The 19,236-nt window shown below is 34.1% G+C and overlaps 1 protein-coding gene across 1 annotated transcript; it reads left to right on the top strand.

Annotated features, from left to right (window-relative positions):
• The first annotated feature begins 6,636 nt into the window (after window positions 1–6,636).
• LOC117155885 (mitochondrial sodium/calcium exchanger protein) lies at window positions 6,637–19,021 on the top strand. Its single transcript, XM_076621162.1, has 9 exons — window positions 6,637–6,654; window positions 7,042–7,259; window positions 11,704–12,029; window positions 14,077–14,157; window positions 15,556–15,675; window positions 16,352–16,675; window positions 17,159–17,337; window positions 17,442–17,595; window positions 18,299–19,021. The coding sequence occupies exons 1-9, from the start codon at window positions 6,637–6,639 to the stop codon at window positions 18,652–18,654; spliced, it is 1,776 nt and encodes a 591-aa protein (XP_076477277.1). The 3' UTR covers window positions 18,655–19,021.
• The last annotated feature ends 215 nt before the right edge of the window (window positions 19,022–19,236 follow it).

Below are 19,236 nucleotides of genomic sequence, written 5' to 3'. Positions count from 1 at the left end.
GTCAAGAAATAAGTTTTTCAAGAGAAAAAGAAAATTTGTGCGCTAATGTAGTTCAAATTCATGAAAAAGGAAAGTGTATCTGTAGAAAAGCCTGTATGTGTCACCTCCTAGTTGTGAAGAAAACTCGAAGTTCCATTCGTTCAGATAAATGGCACAGATAAAATCCACGGATGGAATTTTCTCAAATCATAGATCGAACTTTTTTTCCTAAATTTAAAGTCTAAAAATGAAGATTACAATGCACGGTATGATTTTTCCTTGAAATGGTCTTGTGATAAATTAATATTTTCAATTAAAATCCAATACAACGCGTAATAACGCGTAATTTGAGTAAATATATACAGTAAATGTATAATTACTGTAATATGACGATGTTACACATAATATTATACAAATCAAACATGCACGAGGCAAATATTTACAACAGAAGATCATATTCGTCAAAATTCAGGCCGCTTCCTGCGGTCGAAAATTCGTCGAACAAAATATCTCGCACCTGCATAGGAGAAACAGTAAATATAACAAAAGCCGTGGCTTTAGAATTTCAAATACCATAACAAAGAAAGGAGAACGTCATTATATTAGTTATACGTGCCATCTTACGCGACGAAAAGAAGCTTTTGCATATTCCAGCGTTATATCACTCGTGCTTTATTATGTATGCACGAACGTGAAGTAGCAAAACAGGAAGCCGGAAAAGTCAGCCGCGCATCTACCGCTCAGAGAATAAAAGCGCAGTTATAAATTGGGGGAAATCGCGTCTCTTTCGCGACTCTGAATGCAATCTAATAAAGTGTTTAGACTTCCCGGCCGTCGAATAAATCCCGAGGCGACCAGGAATACGAAATAAATGCGCCATATTAATTTAGCCGAATTTATAACGAGACGGGGTCTCTTGGTTTCCGTAAACGTGGTTCGTTAACAAATTTCTTCCCTTTGATATTATTAAATCAGAGATGCTTAAAAAAATGTGACGTTTAAAGATAATCGAATTAGTTTCTTTATAAATGTCATGATTAAATATACAGAATACGGCTGAGATAGTACAGGTGGCTGAAGGATGATGCCTCGTACAGAAATAAATCAAATGTGCGTAAATGAAATCTTTTAAATTCCTGATATGTCAACGTTCGTGGATATTGTTTGTAGAAACGTATGAAACGTAATTTTTTCCACATTTCGGAGCATTATTTTGTTCATTTTCAGGCAACGAACACGTATACCGTGGAACATATTTTATTTATATTATAATATTATAATTTCAGTCACATAGTTCAGACGAATGTCGAGCATACTATTAATTTGAATGAAACGTACATATTGCTTTGACCTGCTTTCCAGGCTTGATTCCAACCGCGCACGTATTGCTACGTCAAAGTATTCTTTACACTCCTCTGTACGAGAATTACATTAAAAAAGGACATGCAAGTTTTTTGAAGCATTACTATCATAGCAGTACGGAACGAAAAGTTTCTTTGATATATTTTTTCTGTCAAACAGGAATTAAAAACAAAATTTTATATCTCAATATATTTTTATCTAGTTGTATGACGCGTCTTATGAATATTGCCATTGTTGTGTAATATTTTTGTTTCTTCGATAATAAGTTTTATTATAATATGTTTAATTATACTGCATATTATAATACAACAGATACTTTTATATATCCTATATATCTTAATAATATATTTTTACATATCTTTAATGACCTCCTTTTCTTTGACAGACTCCCATTATAAAACGTTAAAAATCCTCAATCTTCCAACTAAACTCACAGAAAAGCAATCAAAGAGCTAAAAGAAGTTCGCATTGAAATAATTTATTGTAGCGAGAAATTGCCTTGAAATATGAAACTAAAGTAGGAGTACAGAGGGATACGTATCAATAATTCTTTAAATGCAAATCTTTATGATTTTTCTTTCTCATTAACCGACTTAGTTCTCCCATTTTGCTCAATATATCGGAATTAAAAAAATTTTACTAAAAGTTTAAGTTTTTTCTAATATTATCAACGATTTCGAAAATACCTCACGCTCGTCCTAGTTGAAAGCTCTACCAAAGATGATTATAAAGTGACTTCTCATTTGTCTGTCAGGTTAACCACAATCCGTAAACTTAACACGCTCCCTACTTCCAGAACTTCGATTTTTAGCAGTTCTATGATTATGATTTTATGATCATAATTAGGTATTGTTAATGGAGGCGCAATTCACGGAACGTTACTTTTGTCAAACTAATCAGTTTACTGAAACTAGACGAGTCTAGTTCGTTCCTCCTGCGCTCATTAGCTCGTTCTATGATCTTTTTCTCATTGTGACATGACAACAAGAAACAACAGGAAGAGGATGAGCTGTTACTGTCTAATGAGCCTCGTGCACTCATTTAACTTTCATGAAAGACCGTTTATATTGTGTTCTGCCCGAGCATCGAGATGAAGTTGCATTTGCGAACAATATCGCGAGTTGAAAGAATAAACTTCGCATCGCACATTTTCATCCTGTAACATTTTGGTTTCGAACTAGGAGCTAGTAAAAGAATAAACTTGGCAATTTCCAAATGACTGTCTTTTACATGACCAGCATTAGTGTCGCTTATTTTGCTAATAGTAAAAGATTAATCAGTCTCCGTTGATTTTTATAATTATTACAATTTAAATAGATAATAATATGAACTGTAAAATCTTGAATTCATGTTGTTACATTACGCTATTATTAATATCCTGAGATCTTAAATCATATTCCTACTTTACGCTGGAACTAAAAGAATTTCAATTCTGTTAATGTAAAATAATTAAAAAAACCGAAACTAAATTTCTAGTTATCACAAAGCTGTTTTTATTATATCATGAAACTGATTTATTAAAGTGAAGATTCTGCGTTGATAAGAATGTATTAATGACTTAACTACGAATTACCAAAAAAAGAAAAAGAAAATTTGTATACTATTTGTCGCATTGTTCTAATAGTATTGTAGTTACTATATCTTAAAATCAAATCCAATTTGTTTAAAAGAGATGTGAGAAGAGACGTGATACTTATTATTTTCGTACCACATACGACGTCACCGATGCAATGTAGTTGTGGTTTGTATTGAAACTTGACAATTCAAATAAACAAACAAATTACGGCCTATGAAAATAGCAAAAAATCAACAAAAAGAGCAGAATGATCACCAAAATCTTGTTCTTGTGGATAAATATATCAATTAAATAAGTCAATGTTCACAATTAAACTATTTTTTTTTTTTTTTTTTTTTACGTGGAGAAATCCTCATGGACATTCCGCTGCTGCAGTAATCGCGTAACAGCAGAATAGTGTCGGACTCCTACCGACTAAAACTCCACGATGACCATCTTATGCGTGTGACAGGGGTGCTCCAGGAACCTCTTATGAATTAACTTCAGTTGCACCCCCTTCTCGCGTCCTCTTGTTCGAGCCAGTCCTAGTACCTCCTGACTATTGAATTGGGGGGGTCATTGCCCCTAGCGCTGTCGCTCCTTCGCTGTTCGCCTCCCTCGTTGATCAGCTGGGATCGCCACCGGTCCCACGTGTCCTCCTCAGCGGTTCCTATGTTGTTTGGAGCCGCCTGCTCGGTCAGATTTTCATCACAAATAAACTAAAACTAAGGCGTAAAACAAATGCGACGCGACTTCAAATTAAAACTTGACAGTAATGTTGACCTGACCTGAAACATAAAAACAAGGCTTAAAACTAAGACATAAAACTAAGGCTTAAAACTAAGACATAAAACTAAGGCATAAAACTAAGACTTAAACCTAAGACTTAAAAAATTAATTCTAAGATTAATGTTTATAACTTGGACTTAAAATTAAGACTTGGACTAAGGTTTAAAATTAAACTCAAAACAAAGATTAAGTCCTCCGCTGTTTCTCGTCCGCCTTTACCGTCCAACAATGAGGCTTAAAATTAACTTAATCGAAGTCTCAGAACTAAAACTTACTTAAACTAAAGTACATTAAATTACAGTCATACTGGCAACCTTTCGTATGAAGGACTTTAACTTGCTGCGAAGTTTAAAAACTGAAACTAGAAACACTGTGAAATCAATTGTTTCATTTAATAATTTCATATTTAAAAGGATCAAATAAAGGAGCCCTTACCTTTTCGCTTCTGTACAAGCAGCGCGTACAATGGACTTAGCCTAGCAGATATATATATCTTAAATTTAATTAAAACTAAAACGCACTCATCCCACGCGTGATGCCCCGCGATGATCCCAAATCCCAGCGATGCGCCACGACGGTACCCGACGTCTCACGGCGGATGCTAATAATTTACTGAGGTACGTAGGATTATTAAGGTACCTTACTAAGGTATAAGACCTATATTATGATCAATTAAAGTTAAGACGTTAGATACTTAACTTGAGAATTACGACTAATGGTTAAATCTAAAACTTAAAATTAAGCAAACATTACGCACCATCTATCTCGCATAGAATGATCACATGGATATTTACAATCTTGAAAGTAAGCATATATGACATAATATATATCTCCTACATGGCGACTACATGGATATAAAACCTTAAAAGTAAACATGCACCACGTAAAATAAGTTTTGTATAGAACGACAACACAGATCATTACAAACATTATCAAACTTAATTAGAAGTGAAAATTTAATAAAAACTAAGACATAGCTACTCCACGATGTCCTTGCCATATTCCATGGCATCTCAAAACGGATTGTCAATGCAGCTTAGATCACCAAAATAATTTGAGAAAATTGATGACCTAGACCAGACTATGTTAGCGTAGTCCTTGGCTCGCCATGGTCTTGCCAAAGATTAATTAACTCACGGAAAAAAGACTCTACGAAAACTCCACGAAAACTCCACGAATACTGTATGAAATCTCCACGAAAACTACACGAAACCTCCACGAAAACTACACGAAAACTCCACGAAAACTACACGAAAACTACACGAAACCTACACGAAACCTACACGAAAACTCCACGAAAACTCCACGAAAACTCCACGAAAACTACACGAAAACTACACGAAAACTCCACGAAAACTACACGAAAACTCTACGAAAACTCTACGAAAACTCCACGAAAACTCCACGAAAACTCCACGAAAACTCCACGAAAACTCCACGGAAACTCCACGGAAACTCCACGAAAACTCCACGAAAACTCCACGAAAACTCCACGAAAACTCCACGAAAACTCCACGAAAACTCCACGAAAACTACACGAAAACTATACAAAAACTATACAAAAACTACACGAAAACTATACAAAAACTATACAAAAACTACACGAAAACTACACGAAAACTACACGAAAACTACACGAAAACTACACGAAAACTCAACGAAACCTACACGAACGCTCCACGAACACTCCACGAAAACTACACGAAAACTACACGAAAGCTACACAAAACCTACATGAGAGCTCCACGAAAAATCCTCGAAAACTCCACAACTCCATAACTCACAATGATTCCACAACCCATAAGCAACGATTGACCCGCAACTACTCGCACCTTACTCGTAACTGCAAGTAGTCGTAACTCAGTCGTGACTCCTACTACGAATTTTCACTACTGATTGTTCTCCCTACCAAGACGTCCCTTTTATACCTGAGTTTTCGGTACTCTTACAACGTACTTCTCTTCACAGCTGTTAATGACCCAAGATGGTCACGTACACCTTTTTCAATTACTCATTGTCCTAAAGGGTCCCTGGTATATGGTCCTTCGTGATTTCTCATTCTTTACAACCTGTGGCTATTGATTCTGCCACAATACTACATTATAAATTTTCTTAACTTAATTCTAAGCTTATTCTGTTGTTCAGCAATTAATTTAACTGAAAATACTTCTACACGCGCCACTCGCATTTTTCGAAGTTGTTGGAAATAAAGTGTATATTTAAATTGTTAACTCAGTGTTTTAATCATTCAACCACCCCCATTTTCTTAACAAAAATAGGGGATCGGCCGATTCGTAACGTCGATTATCGTATCAAACCGAGAAGTTACGCCTCTCGTTGACGCGCCATACTGTGAACGCGTTTCCTTGCGAAACAATCGAACAAGTTGAATTATTAATTTGATTTAAAAACGTCTGTAATTTGTATTAAAAGTACGATACAATTTCGTTTACTCGAATCTGTTCTTAGAATTTCTCCTTCATATAATAGATTTCACGATCAGATAAATGTGTTCAATGATGTTTATCTAATCGAGGATTAACAAAACTTTTGTTTGAATAAACGGAGCACCTTCAAATCTATGATTCAAACGAGTTTATAATTACAATCGTCGCAACGACGCGACGTTCTAAATTCTAGAGAGCGTGAAAAGCACCATGCTTTTTTCGAGATCATTATTTCAGGACGTTAGACACAGAATCCTATTTAAATGTCACGTCTGTGCCGTTCGTGTCAATGATTTGAGTCAATTATTTCTTGTCGAAAAATTCAATAAAATATCACTTCCAATAAACAATTGAAATCTTACTCAATTGTATCTCAATTCAGTATTGTCACAATACTGACAGTATCTATCATTTTAATTTCATAAAAATTAAGTTGAAAGTTATATTAATATTAAAGAAGATATAAGTGGAAACTCCAAATGAATTCGAACGCTTTTTTAAGACATGGATACTTACCGATACGTAAGGTACAGTGACATTTACATAATACATATTTTCCATTTTGTTCTCCAAATTGGCGTTGAAACGGTACCATTTAATGTATCACAGTCATAAGACATTTTTGCACTGTAAAACATTGTAGTTTCTGAGTATCATTTGCTTTATCCACGGTACGTAGAATTGAATTTAAACAACATTACATTACTCATAAAACATTCTCTCATTATTGACATATACAATTAAGTAAGTAAGTTTTCGTTAACTATGATCATAAATATATGAATTTGCATAAGTATCCATAATCTACCGACTGGCATATTTTATTATATCGAATCCAAAGTTTACTAGTTCTATTCTATGCTTCTAATATTCTATTTTATAGTTCTAATCTAACTTTTTCATTTATAGGACGATTGTTCATACGTTTGGAACATTCCCACTGAAGATCGTTGTAGATGGGTGAAAGAAACCAAAGATTGTTTCACGGATTCCGTAATTCAATATACGGAAATCCTTTTTTGCTCCTTTGGTTCGGAGAACACGTTTTTATTCACTATAGGACTGGCGATAATGGTCATATGGCTTTTATATCTGTTTTTAATTTTAGGAACTACAGCGGACAATTTGTGAGTAGCTATTTCTAAGATTAAAGGCTTTATATCTTTCTCGCTAATTATTAAAATACTTTGTATTTAACCTTTGAGTCAGCAACTAGATATCCGAATAGCCATTTATAAATTCTTTAATAATCTTTTAAAAACATTCCGTCCTTTCTTCTATATCTTTCTTCTATAATAGGTTACAAGAAATAATTAGAAGATTCGGAAATGTATGAAAGTAGTATTATCGCTACGTATCTGATCTATAGGAGTAGGATGCGTGATAACGATTTTGATTGCCTATACGAGAGTTGAAAATTTGTTTCTTAAAATTTCATTCATCTCAATTCTTTTATCGAAATTAAAGAGAATCGTCTTTGCTAAATATTTCCAAATGTTTGTACTACCTTAAAAATTTTGTTTCTGGTTTAAAGAACAGGAAAGTACTAGTTTTATAAAATTACGATATTAGATTATTATTCACTGCTCTGTTTACGATTTTTCATCCTTTGCATTATCTCATTTTATTCATAAGATAAGACAAAGAGACTTGGAATAATTTATGATGATATTCATAATTATTTATGAAATTCATTTAGGCAAAGGATATGGTATCTTCATATTGAATTCCATAACGTCTTTTAATTTTGATTTGGTCTGATTCGAGATTTCGAATTATTCTTCATCTGCGTTATGAATCCTTAGCTAATTAACTAAAACTAATTTAATTATTTAATAGATATTAATGTAAGACAATCGCAGATATGTACTTCAATTAAGTATTAAATTATTATCCTCAATAGAAATTATTTGGTAGAATCCGATTAAGATTTACAAAATAGATTTCATTTTACAGATTTTTGTTTCATTTATTAGAATATCATGCTAGAAACATATATCTTATTCTGCTAATTATTATTTTTCTCATATATGTGTGTTTCTCCTCTTTAACGAAATACAAATATACATTTCACATCTCCATTTACAAAATTCTTTTTTTTTAGTTTTTAAATTCTCGTCGTAGGAAGCGTAATTACTTTTTTTTGTCAAGGTACTAAGGCATCTACCAACGTTGCTTATTTCGACATTTTATACGTCATAGACGTTGTACGCAGGTTTGATCAAAAGCGAGGAAAATCGCGGAATGATAGTTAATAAAATAGTTATGGGGGAAATAAAATTTCTATGATTTTCCATAAAAGTGCCGATATCGATGGTTAGGTGACGCATAAAGTCTTTCACGGCACATTGTGTTCAGTAAAGGGTGAATTATAGCTCATCGTGTGCGTGCGAATCGACATATTCTCATGCGGAAAGCGATTCAATTTTAATCCAAATGGTCGACGAAAGCTTTATACCCCGTCATTAAAAAGAAACCATCTGCCCCTACAACACGGTTACTGGCCTCTTGCTTCCCTAATAAAATTCTAACATGTATGTATCACGTATATAACTTAAATGCGACTTAAGCAGTTACAATCTATTGCCTATTGTGGCTGCTCTCAATAGAGATAGCTATGATCATCCGGAATATTCGATGCAATGGGTCAAAAGCAATAGTCCATCCCACATGAAAAGGATCGAATAGTCAAGTGATATGATTTCACAATAGGATTTAACAGAAGTGTACTGTGTTACTAATATACATATACAGTGGTTCACGAAAATATTCGTACATTTGCTACAAAAAATGTTGATGAATACATTATGTGCATTGTACGACTCTGTTTGAAATTTTGTTAGCACCGTAATGATTCACGACTAGCGTGATTATAATAGTAAAATTTGAAATCAATTCGAAAACATTTATAGAAGTTACGAGACATTTATTGCAAACATACACTGAATGAAAGAAAAATTAGTATATAACATGAATACAATAATACAATACGATACAATAATTAGTGCTAAAGATTGTCTCACTAAATAGGTATTTTAACTTATTAATACAGTGCATTGTTTACTGTTCAAATATTCTCGTGATCTTTGCGAAAAGTATACTTCCAATTAACATCTTGTATCTTATACTATTTCAGATCCGATTCAAATTTTACCAACATAATCACGATAGTCGTATCTCAATGCTAACGAGATTTCAAAAATGTTTTATGTATGATACTAAACATATAAAAAGTTTCTAAGGGCGTTTGAGTGCTTTCCATTTATCTTTTATTATTTTCGACTATTTTACATAGAAAATAGCAATTTTCTAAGTAAATTTTCAAAAGTTAGATGCTTCACGTTTATTGTTACATCCCAAGACTCTACCATATGCTATAATCCATCCGTCTGTCAAAATAGCCACCAGCTATATACTCAGCTACTTACTCAGACCCGCAATAATCCTAAGGAACTGGTATAAGATTTAGCATTCTTTACTTTACTGTCGAGGCTCTTAATTACTACAAGGATATTTCAAGTCGAGACGTTTCTTCAGGTTATTACTCATTCCGGCAAAATATAAGAAAGGCAGGTTTTCCCATGTACAATGTTCGAAAGCCACTTCCACTCGCAAATAACCGTTGATGGGGGAGGTCAGTACCCATCACTAGTTCCTTATACATCTAGGGCCATTGTCACAGAAGACAATTGCTATTGACTCTGCTGAAAACACTTTTACTCGTATCACTCGCATTCTTCAAAGTTGTTGGAAATAAACTGCATATTTAAACTCTTAACTGAATGTTATAATCATTCGACCAATTCTTTTTTGTCTTTTATTCTATTATCTTAAACAAAGTAAGGGATCGGCTGATTTATAGTGTCGATTATTGTATCATAACGAGAGTTTACGACCCTCGTTGGCGCGTTATACTGTGAACACGTTTCCCTGCGAAATGGTCGAACATTTATTTCAACGTAAAAATATCAATACTGATTTGAGTCAAAAATTTAAGATTCGAGGCTTAACTATTTACTTTATTTGATTATATCGTATTAACACGTATGAAAGACAGATGATACATAAATAAAGCTGAAGGATATGACTCAATATAGACACTTTTAACATCAAATACATTTGCGTGTCCTATTGGTATTAAATGGTTAGAGTTTTTCCTTTTATCTTTGAAGAACATTTAATAGGATTAATTTTTAATTATGATAAAATGACATTACAAGATCGTTATTGAAGGATAATCTTTCCTGTGAAATTTATTAAAACAATTAAATCCAATATCTCTTTCTACGTGAAGGACCTTTCTGCCGGACGTGACAAAGGAAAGGAATTAATTACGAATTTGCTCGCCAACTTTTTTGTCGTATATCACGTCCTCCATTGCTTTCTTCTCCTCTTTACTCCTCCTTCAACGCTTACAGCTAAACGCGTATCGGATGAAACCTAATTCATTTAACGTGCCGTACGGAGTGTATTTAGAAATGCGGTTACATCGAAATTCGATTCACGATAAAAAAAAAACGCACATATCTATGTACATGGGAATAAAATAGGCAGAAATGAGATAACGTGAGTAATTTGTTGCTCCACGTTTGCAAATTAAATATCGAACCAAAGCGATTGCGATCGTCGTAAATTAATCATTACCGTTCTTCTTCTCTAGACTCACGTTTCATCTTTTAATACGATCACTGTGTATATTTCGACACACGCTTTTACGATATGTACATGATATCGATTTGGCCGCGGGAGGCAAATTAAAAGTTAGGAAATATTGGGAGAAACTTTCATAGGTATTGGGAATTTTTTGGAAGAAGAGCACAGAAAATGATGGTGAATTGAATAAACTGCACTGGCAGTTTTAATTAGGTTTTCCTTCTTGGAATGAAAATTGTAAGGGGATTTGTAATTAAATAGCTGTTAAAAGTTTTGTTACTTTCATAAAAATAACAATAGATCAATTTTTTATTCGATGAAACGAAATGAATGGAAACAAATTATCGATATTTATATTAATTCCGTTTCGAAGCGTAATTTATTCTTACAGTTATTCTTATGGTTACAGAGCTGATATTCAAGAAAAATCGAACTTATTACATTATACATTTTCTGTCGATGTAAATAAGTATTACGAATCTTTTATATTAATTTACGATGTCTATTAATTTTTGGTTGAAAATCTTTCTCTTTGAAAGTTTCTCGCAAGAGGAAGTTTAGTACCGTGGTATTTAACGATCCTAAGGATCAAAGAGTCAATTTTATTTGAACTGTTCGTCATTAAAGTTAATGCTCGTTTAATCGTTATATCGAACGAAAGACCACACGATCCTGTGTTACACGCTTTTTCTTACTTTTACTTGTAGAGTATAAGCCAATTTTGCATAAAAGATCTGGGACATCCTATAGAGATAGATTTCATCTAAACTGATCTGTTACCATACCATATTGGATGTAACACCTATAATGAAAATCCGATTAACACGAGACGGTGTTTGTCCGAACCATGTAGCCCATTCTCAACTCCAAACACCCTACGATTGTCCCACCATTTTTTCATTTCCTCTGTCTGTGTAGCTTCTGCCCGTCACTGGCGGTGATAGCCAGTGTTTTGCAGCTGTCGGACAATATAGCCGGGGTGACGATATTGGCATTCGGAAACGGTGCTCCTGACATCTTCACGTCCCTCGTATCGGGTACCGACGAAGGGATAATAATGTTCACGGAATTAATCGGCGCCGGTGTCTTCGTGACGGCGATTATCGCCGGCTCTGTTGCGGTAGTCAAGCCCTTTCGAGTCCTGTTGAAACCCTTGATGAGAGACGCATGCTTTTACATCGTTACGGTATGCTGGATCAGCTACGTCATAAAAGATGGCACGGTTCACCTTTGGGAAGCTATCAGTACGTACACCTTTCTCAATATCGAACCTTTACGAGACTCAAATCGCGCCTTTTATTCCGTTATCTTTGTTACCCGACTCGAACGCTGGATTCGCAATCCCCTCAACTTTCACATGGAGGAACCTCTCGAGTCGAATGTTCCGAGGAAGCGTGGAACTTTGAGGAAACTGTAGAGAGTTCTTTGGAACGTTGTATGTTACGTTACGAAGCCTGTTTTAGAAAGGGCTTTGGTAACTGAGTTAAAAATCAATGCGATCAGCCGCTCCTGTAATTTTCGATCTTTTCTGGAAATTTAGTTTCATAAAATTTAATCGAAATAAATCGTTAAATTTTAATTGCAGACCAGAAAAGCACGATCTGTTACATTTTTCGCCTTTTTTAGTGGAACATTTTTGAAATTCAACAAAGGGTTCACGGAGTTGAAAATGAACAATCGAAAAGGATTTGAAACTGAACGATATTTCTATTGTCTATAACATCGAAAACATTTTCTTCTTTTTTGATCCATGTTTACTGTGATCTTTTTCCTCTATATGACAATTTCCTTTAATCTTTCCCAATGCTTTTCTTTGACATCCCGTATTTAACAAGTAAAATATTCGTTCAGCTATCCAGAAGAAATATTGTTCTTTTTATTTAGTTTTATTTTAGTTTTTCTAAATTACTTTGAAAATAAAAGTTTTCATCATTCGTTATCATTATTTTATAAGACTTGGAATTATAACAATAGAATTATTTGGAGATTACTGAGTACCTTATATGCATGAATTTCACATATCTCCGTTTATTTATTCGTTTTTCGATATTCCTTAAAAAAGGATTGAGGAGTAAAAAATAATAGCGCGCCCTCTAGATCTGCATAAAATTATCTGGACGAAGTGTAGAAGAGATATAAAGGGGGTAAAAACGGGGTGGCGATCAAATATGCCATGCTTCATGCTCATGCTCAGAAACGGAAAAATTTATCTACGGGTGAGAGCCATACATATGCAGTTTAATTTGGCAATAACGATAACTCTGGAATGAATTTAATTAAGCAAAGCCACGATCTTTCTGCCATCGTTCCGGCTTCCTCACAATTTAACCCCCACGAATTTCTGCTGCGATTCATAAGCCTCTCAAACTTTAAAAGACTAAAAAAGTTGATAAAAAATTTACAAATATTTCATCGAAATTTCATTCCAATGATCCAACAATTGAAGTCGGTACTTATTCTCGATTCGTATCTAATTAGTATATTGAAGTACTTAATGCTGAAATGATTAGTATTGCAGTAGATTGAGGAATATGTAGCCAGTATTCTAATATTTACTAATTACTAGAAATTATTAATAAAGAATGATACTTATTATATTTCCCATCGAAGCACAAAACACTCGAAAAGTTATGGTATTTTTATTTATTTCGCGCATATATGTATGTAGATTTCATTACTGCGTCAGTTGTCATTGAAAATATTCAGTTTTTCTCTGAATTTATGCAAAAAGAATACATACGTCTGTTACAAAAAATGGCAGAACGGTTGTAAAATATTACTTCATTTTCTAGATAACAAGCAAGAAATTAAATTTTCCTTTTCGTACGAACAATAGACTTTTTTTAAAAGTTACTTATTTATTTCAAATTTAGCTTTGAATGAAAAAGAAAGAAAATAAAATTTCCAATGAGATTAATTCAATTCATCACCTTAACCCATAGTCTCCAGAAAGCTCCACGATTGTTAATTTCAATCGACAAATTTATTGATATCGATCATTAGAACAGCGCAATTAATTATTAGCCCAAGTGTTCCATTGTTGTGAGTTTCTCAGAATAATTTCACGCATAATGGGCGCGAATAAAACATCCGGCTCGCTGCGATGCAAAAACGAGCAAAACTAATAAGTCCTTTTTACCATTCCCTAATTTAAGGAGAGATTTACAATGCGCCGCAAGTTTTTCCGTGTCACATTGCGCTTTTGTGGCAATTAATTACTCTGACTTTTGTGCGCACCTGCATGACCAAACGACGGTAATGCTTTTTAATGCTGATACATTTTAATTGCAGGCTTTGTTCTTTGCTACCTATTGTTCATCAGCCTGGTGGTGATAATGCAGATATACGAGAACCGGGAGGAGAGGCTAAAAAGTGCGTTTAATGCTGCATAACTTTTCGAAACGCTTGATAAAGCATCATTCAGTGGTATGACCAAATCCGGGCAGGAAGAAAGGGGTTTCCCAGAATTTCCATGGGAAACAAAGGGTTTTATATTGAATCCTGGGCAAGCCCTATTCAAACGAATAACTTTCCCTAGACATAAACGTAATTCAGACGTGTAATGTTATACTCGAAAACGAGAATATGAAAGAAAACATAAACTGGAAACAACAAAAGCAGCTTGAAAACTCGATTTAATTAAGAAAACGATATTGTTCGATTACAATTACGCGTTGTAACGAATGGAGGAGAAACTCTTCGATAAAGTTTCAGTCGACTATATCGACGTTGCACAGTAACGAATGTGGCTGACGATAGATTTTTCCGATAAAAAATAATGGAACAAATATTTACTCGATTTCACAGCCATCTGTATTTTCCTTGTTAATACACATCTTGTTTTCCGTCTCAAACAATATAAATCTTCTTTACATACTAGCTATACAGGTTGTTCACGTCATTAATTCTCGGCATATTTTTTTTAGAAATAGCATAGATTCGTGAGAAAAGCAGACAAGGAAACAAAAATTTAATATTTTCTATAACTAATGCGATATCTGAATACATATCATAAATCCGTTACCTATAGCTGTCAGATAATGACGAGAACGTGAATATTTTTACATTTATAGCTATAATTTTGTTTACATTATATGCAAATGAGAAAATTGTTTCGAAAGGAGTTTAATAACATACGACGAGAATAGTATTCAAAATAAGAATGAAAAGATATTCCGCAGGTTTTAATAGATTTTAATAGACCTAACCCAAAGCATTAGAATTTCATATTCGTATCTGGTAAATATAATGTTATAAAATGTACAAAATATTTGCATAACTTTTACTATTGTTTCGTAATAAAATAAAATATAACTTTAATATCAGTCACGATAGATTGCCAATGGCTTAAAAAGTATAGTGAATATTTTACAATAATAATAGTTCTATGAGAAGACTCAATCGATTGATTCACATCACTCTATAATTCTCAACTCATTAAATACGAACAGGAGGAAAATAAGTACTTTTGTCTTTTCAAACAATAACTACGACTTAAGAAAAAGAATAATTTCCACCGACCAGAGAAACAAAATACGAAGAAATCGTGTTTGAATGCTGTGGAACCTCTGTTTAACATGTACTATGTGTACTGTTTGTTACGTTCCTTGCTCGGTTTGCAACCGAAGCCAAACATTACGCGGACGTATCTATGAAAAGGCTGAAAGCATTTCGAAACGAATACTTCTACTTGCGAAGACAAAAAAGGATGTCGACGCAAGTGTAGTTATCGATCCTTTCCCTGCAAGGTTCCCTTATGTACTTTCGCAGGCAGGATCCCAAGCGTACCCGATCCAGATATCCTGCGCACTTACTTGGCGAACAAGGACAAGGACATCATTCCCAGGATTCCCGTAAAGGGTCGTGCCGTTAGGTTGCGAACTAAGATGGGTATGCATGTTATTTCCCCAATTGATCATGCACTTTTCTCGCTTTCATTAAATCAAAATCACAGTACGTACGCTTTCATGAATTTTTGTGTAGACTTTTCACAAATGTTTCACAGTCAAGTTAGACTATAGTATAGTATAGTATTCGTCTAGAATCGCATTCTAATTCGTCAACTTTCCTTTCTTACGCTGTTTTGGTATACGTATATCTATGCTATACCTCAAGTTTATCCGATATCACGTAGGTAATTTTTTTTTTCTTTTTTGATCGTTTATTTAATACGCTGTATACTATGTATATGTTATAAAAATAATTTCTATGGAAATATTAATTTCCGTTAAGGAATTATTAAAGAATGCAGAAACTTACGTGTCAAGCCAAATAAATTAAGGAAGGTAGGTTCAATTTCTGGACTTTCACTCCTTGGAGAGTAGACACCAATATACCATTTCTCACGGAAAACGTCCCAAAGGATTATAAAATATCATAGAAAGATTTTCCTATCTTTAGTACGATAGTTCTTGCAGAAACAAGTTCATATAGTTATATCTTACGTAAACCAAGTCGCACGTTAAAAAATACAATTAATATTATATTATAGAAATATTATTTATTAGTAAAACATTTAGTCCTTTCTCCAGATGTTTCATACAATAATAAATCTTCCACGTATCAGATATTGCAATTGCGGTCGAGCTGGGGAAAGAACAGAGGCAAAACAGGACAACACTGCCAGAAGAGATGGTGGTACAAGACGTCGACAGGCCAAAGGGACTTTTCAAGGAATTTCTCTATGACATTAATCCGATAGGAGAAGAAGATTGGACAAGTGCAAATCGACTCGTTAAATTTATTTTAATCATACGTTCGCCCGTCATGCTTCTTCTTCAATTATTTATTCCGCTTGTGAACATGACTACGGTAAAGAGAGGTTGGACCAAGTTGCTAAATTGCTTCCAGCTGTGTGTGACACCGACGTTGTCGTTGTTTCTATTAAACGGTTAGTTGTATTAATTGTCGCGCCTTTTACGGCCGCCGTTATAAATTGCCAGCACTAATAAAAGCTGGAGATTTCGCGGAAAAATTTTAACGTGGTGAAATATAGGTAAGCATGCCCATTTTTGTAACATACAAATTGCCAGAGTTTAGTCGAAATTAAAACAAACTGTCACAGATGTTTATACACCGATTCCACTTCTTTCAACCACTTTTTTAATATTAATATATTACGTAATATTAACGTACCTATTCCAACTGACTTTCTGTTCTTTTCTTCTATATGACTATCCAGGAAGATAAATTATTATTAAAAATTACATAGTCGTGTAACAATCAAATAGCGTGTCTGATGTATACTATCAACCAGATAAACACTTATTTCGAGTTTTAATCGTAAGATTAATTTAGTCGAGAATTTCTCACATACGTTATTGAAAACGATAACTACCGAAGTAATAAGAAGTTTTCTAGCTTTCATTAGTAGTTAAAAATATCTTCGGTCAGCTATCACGACTGCCATCTCATTTTCACCCTCGTTCCGTAGTTTGGAAAACACATTTTGGCCCGGTTTCAGTGGTGCCAATATTCCTGGTGGTCGGTACCGTAATTGGTGTAATTGTATTTCTAATGACCCACGTGGATCGCGTACCAAAGTTTCATAACGTGAGTACTTTTTCTACCTTTTCGCCATTCGCGCCAAGCTTTCGTATCCGCTGCGCTCTCATACAACTGCTTGCTCATAACGGCCGGCGACAAATTAATTGCAGGCTTTTGCATTTTTCGGATTCTTGGCTGCTATGCTGACGGTCTATTTGGTAGCCGGGGAGGTGATGGCAGTCCTCCAATGCGTAGGATACGCTTTCAGTATATCGGACGCCATGCTCGGTATTACGTTCCTCGCGTGGGGAAACAGCGTAGGTGGTGAGTGCAACAATATTATTGTAAAATAATTCGTGCGTTGAATTGCCTCTAGCTTTCCTGTTGTTCGACATGGTCAGCTGAAACCACGTAATTACATTATACATTAACCCTTACATGAAAGTTATTTGAAACTTAATATAGGCAAATCATGTATAATTACACACTTGCACAAAGTTACACTTACAAATTATTGGAACTTATGTTTGAATTTAAAATTAGGATTTCAAGCGTCATAGACTTTTGTGCTTACGTCTACATACTTTTTAATATTGACACGTCTCATGCGACGAAAAATTGTGTATTTTCTTTCTATCATTTTACATTTCAAATTTTTCTAGTCATATGAAAGTACTGCTAAATGATGTGAAATTTAATATACCTGAATCTAATTAATTATTAGTATGTAAATGATATAATAAATACAATGGTGTGCAAATTACTTTTTGTAGCCAGTGTAAATATTATCCTCATGACCCTTAAACTACATTCCACCATCGCATGTTTTTATCGTCTTTACTTTCCATTAAAAACCGTTCAATAAAGTATAAATAAAAGAAGCAAACTCCATAACGCACCCCACTAGCTGTTGAATATTTAAAAAGTAGTTACACGAGCTGTGTAGCTCTTGGTTGTGAATCCAATCATCTAATATTTCACTTGAACGTTAACTATAGACCAGATATTGACTGAAATCTGCTTATAGATCTCATATCGAACGTCGCCATAGCTAGACAAGGATTTCCACGAATGGGATATGCAGCTTGCTTTGGCGGACCGATGTTCAATACACTCTTGGGATTGGGACTAACTTACGGAATGGCAGCCAGCAAACACCCAGAGCATCGTACAAACATGAGAATGAGCGATATGGCGCCTGGTTGTTTGGCTTTCCTTCTGTGCTCATTAATAACGTCTATTATTTACTTAAACATTACCGGGTCTATAGCACGAAAATCATACGGCTATCTCTTATATACTATATATTTCACGTTTATTCTCATTCAGTTCCTCAGCGAATTCAAAGCGATTCATCCACTCGGTACCGATCATCGGCCGTAACTAGAATCGGATAAAATTCTTAATGAATAACTTGAATCGCATTTGCACGGTAATGCTGAGACAAATACGTGAAAAATAAATAATACGTACATATAATATCGACTATCTTTATAAAAGAGCAGATTACAGGAAAAGAACCCGATTATTTCTTCCGAAAGTGTAGTTTCAAAATTTAAATACGTTGTCTCAGTCCATCCTACATTAGCGAAATTTTTTTTGTATTTAATTTTGGAACTAAACGTATATTGTTTCACCTACTTCATAATTTTAATGATATCGCTTGTCATGATGTTAAAATATGGAAGATATTCAAATATATTTATCTTAATAGTCGTACATTTTTTTCAAAATTTTGTTATAAATTAAAAGTTACATTTAAAAGGCTTATATGCATATGATAGGTTGTTTTTGTCTTCGACTATATCATATCAAAATACTATTTTTTAATCAGAAAATGACATTAAAATCAGAAAGTCGACAGAAATGTTCTGGTTTCTTTTTCTTATAATCTTCAAGTAGAAAGTAAGTATGTTGATTTAAATTAAACCATATATTTATTATATGTTGCAGTGTAAATGTTAA

This window comes from Bombus vancouverensis, chromosome 8 (genome assembly GCF_051014615.1).
Source record: "Bombus vancouverensis nearcticus chromosome 8, iyBomVanc1_principal, whole genome shotgun sequence".
NCBI lineage: Eukaryota > Metazoa > Arthropoda > Insecta > Hymenoptera > Apidae > Bombus > Bombus vancouverensis.
This window is presented reverse-complemented; position numbering and strand designations above follow the sequence as displayed.

Coding starts and splice junctions, on each gene's coding strand:
- LOC117155885 (XM_076621162.1), top strand. Junction 15,676..16,351: donor TAGGTTGCGAACTAAGATGG/GTATGCATGTTA, acceptor TCCACGTATCAG/ATATTGCAATTGCGGTCGAG. Junction 17,338..17,441: donor GCGTACCAAAGTTTCATAAC/GTGAGTACTTTT, acceptor AATTAATTGCAG/GCTTTTGCATTTTTCGGATT.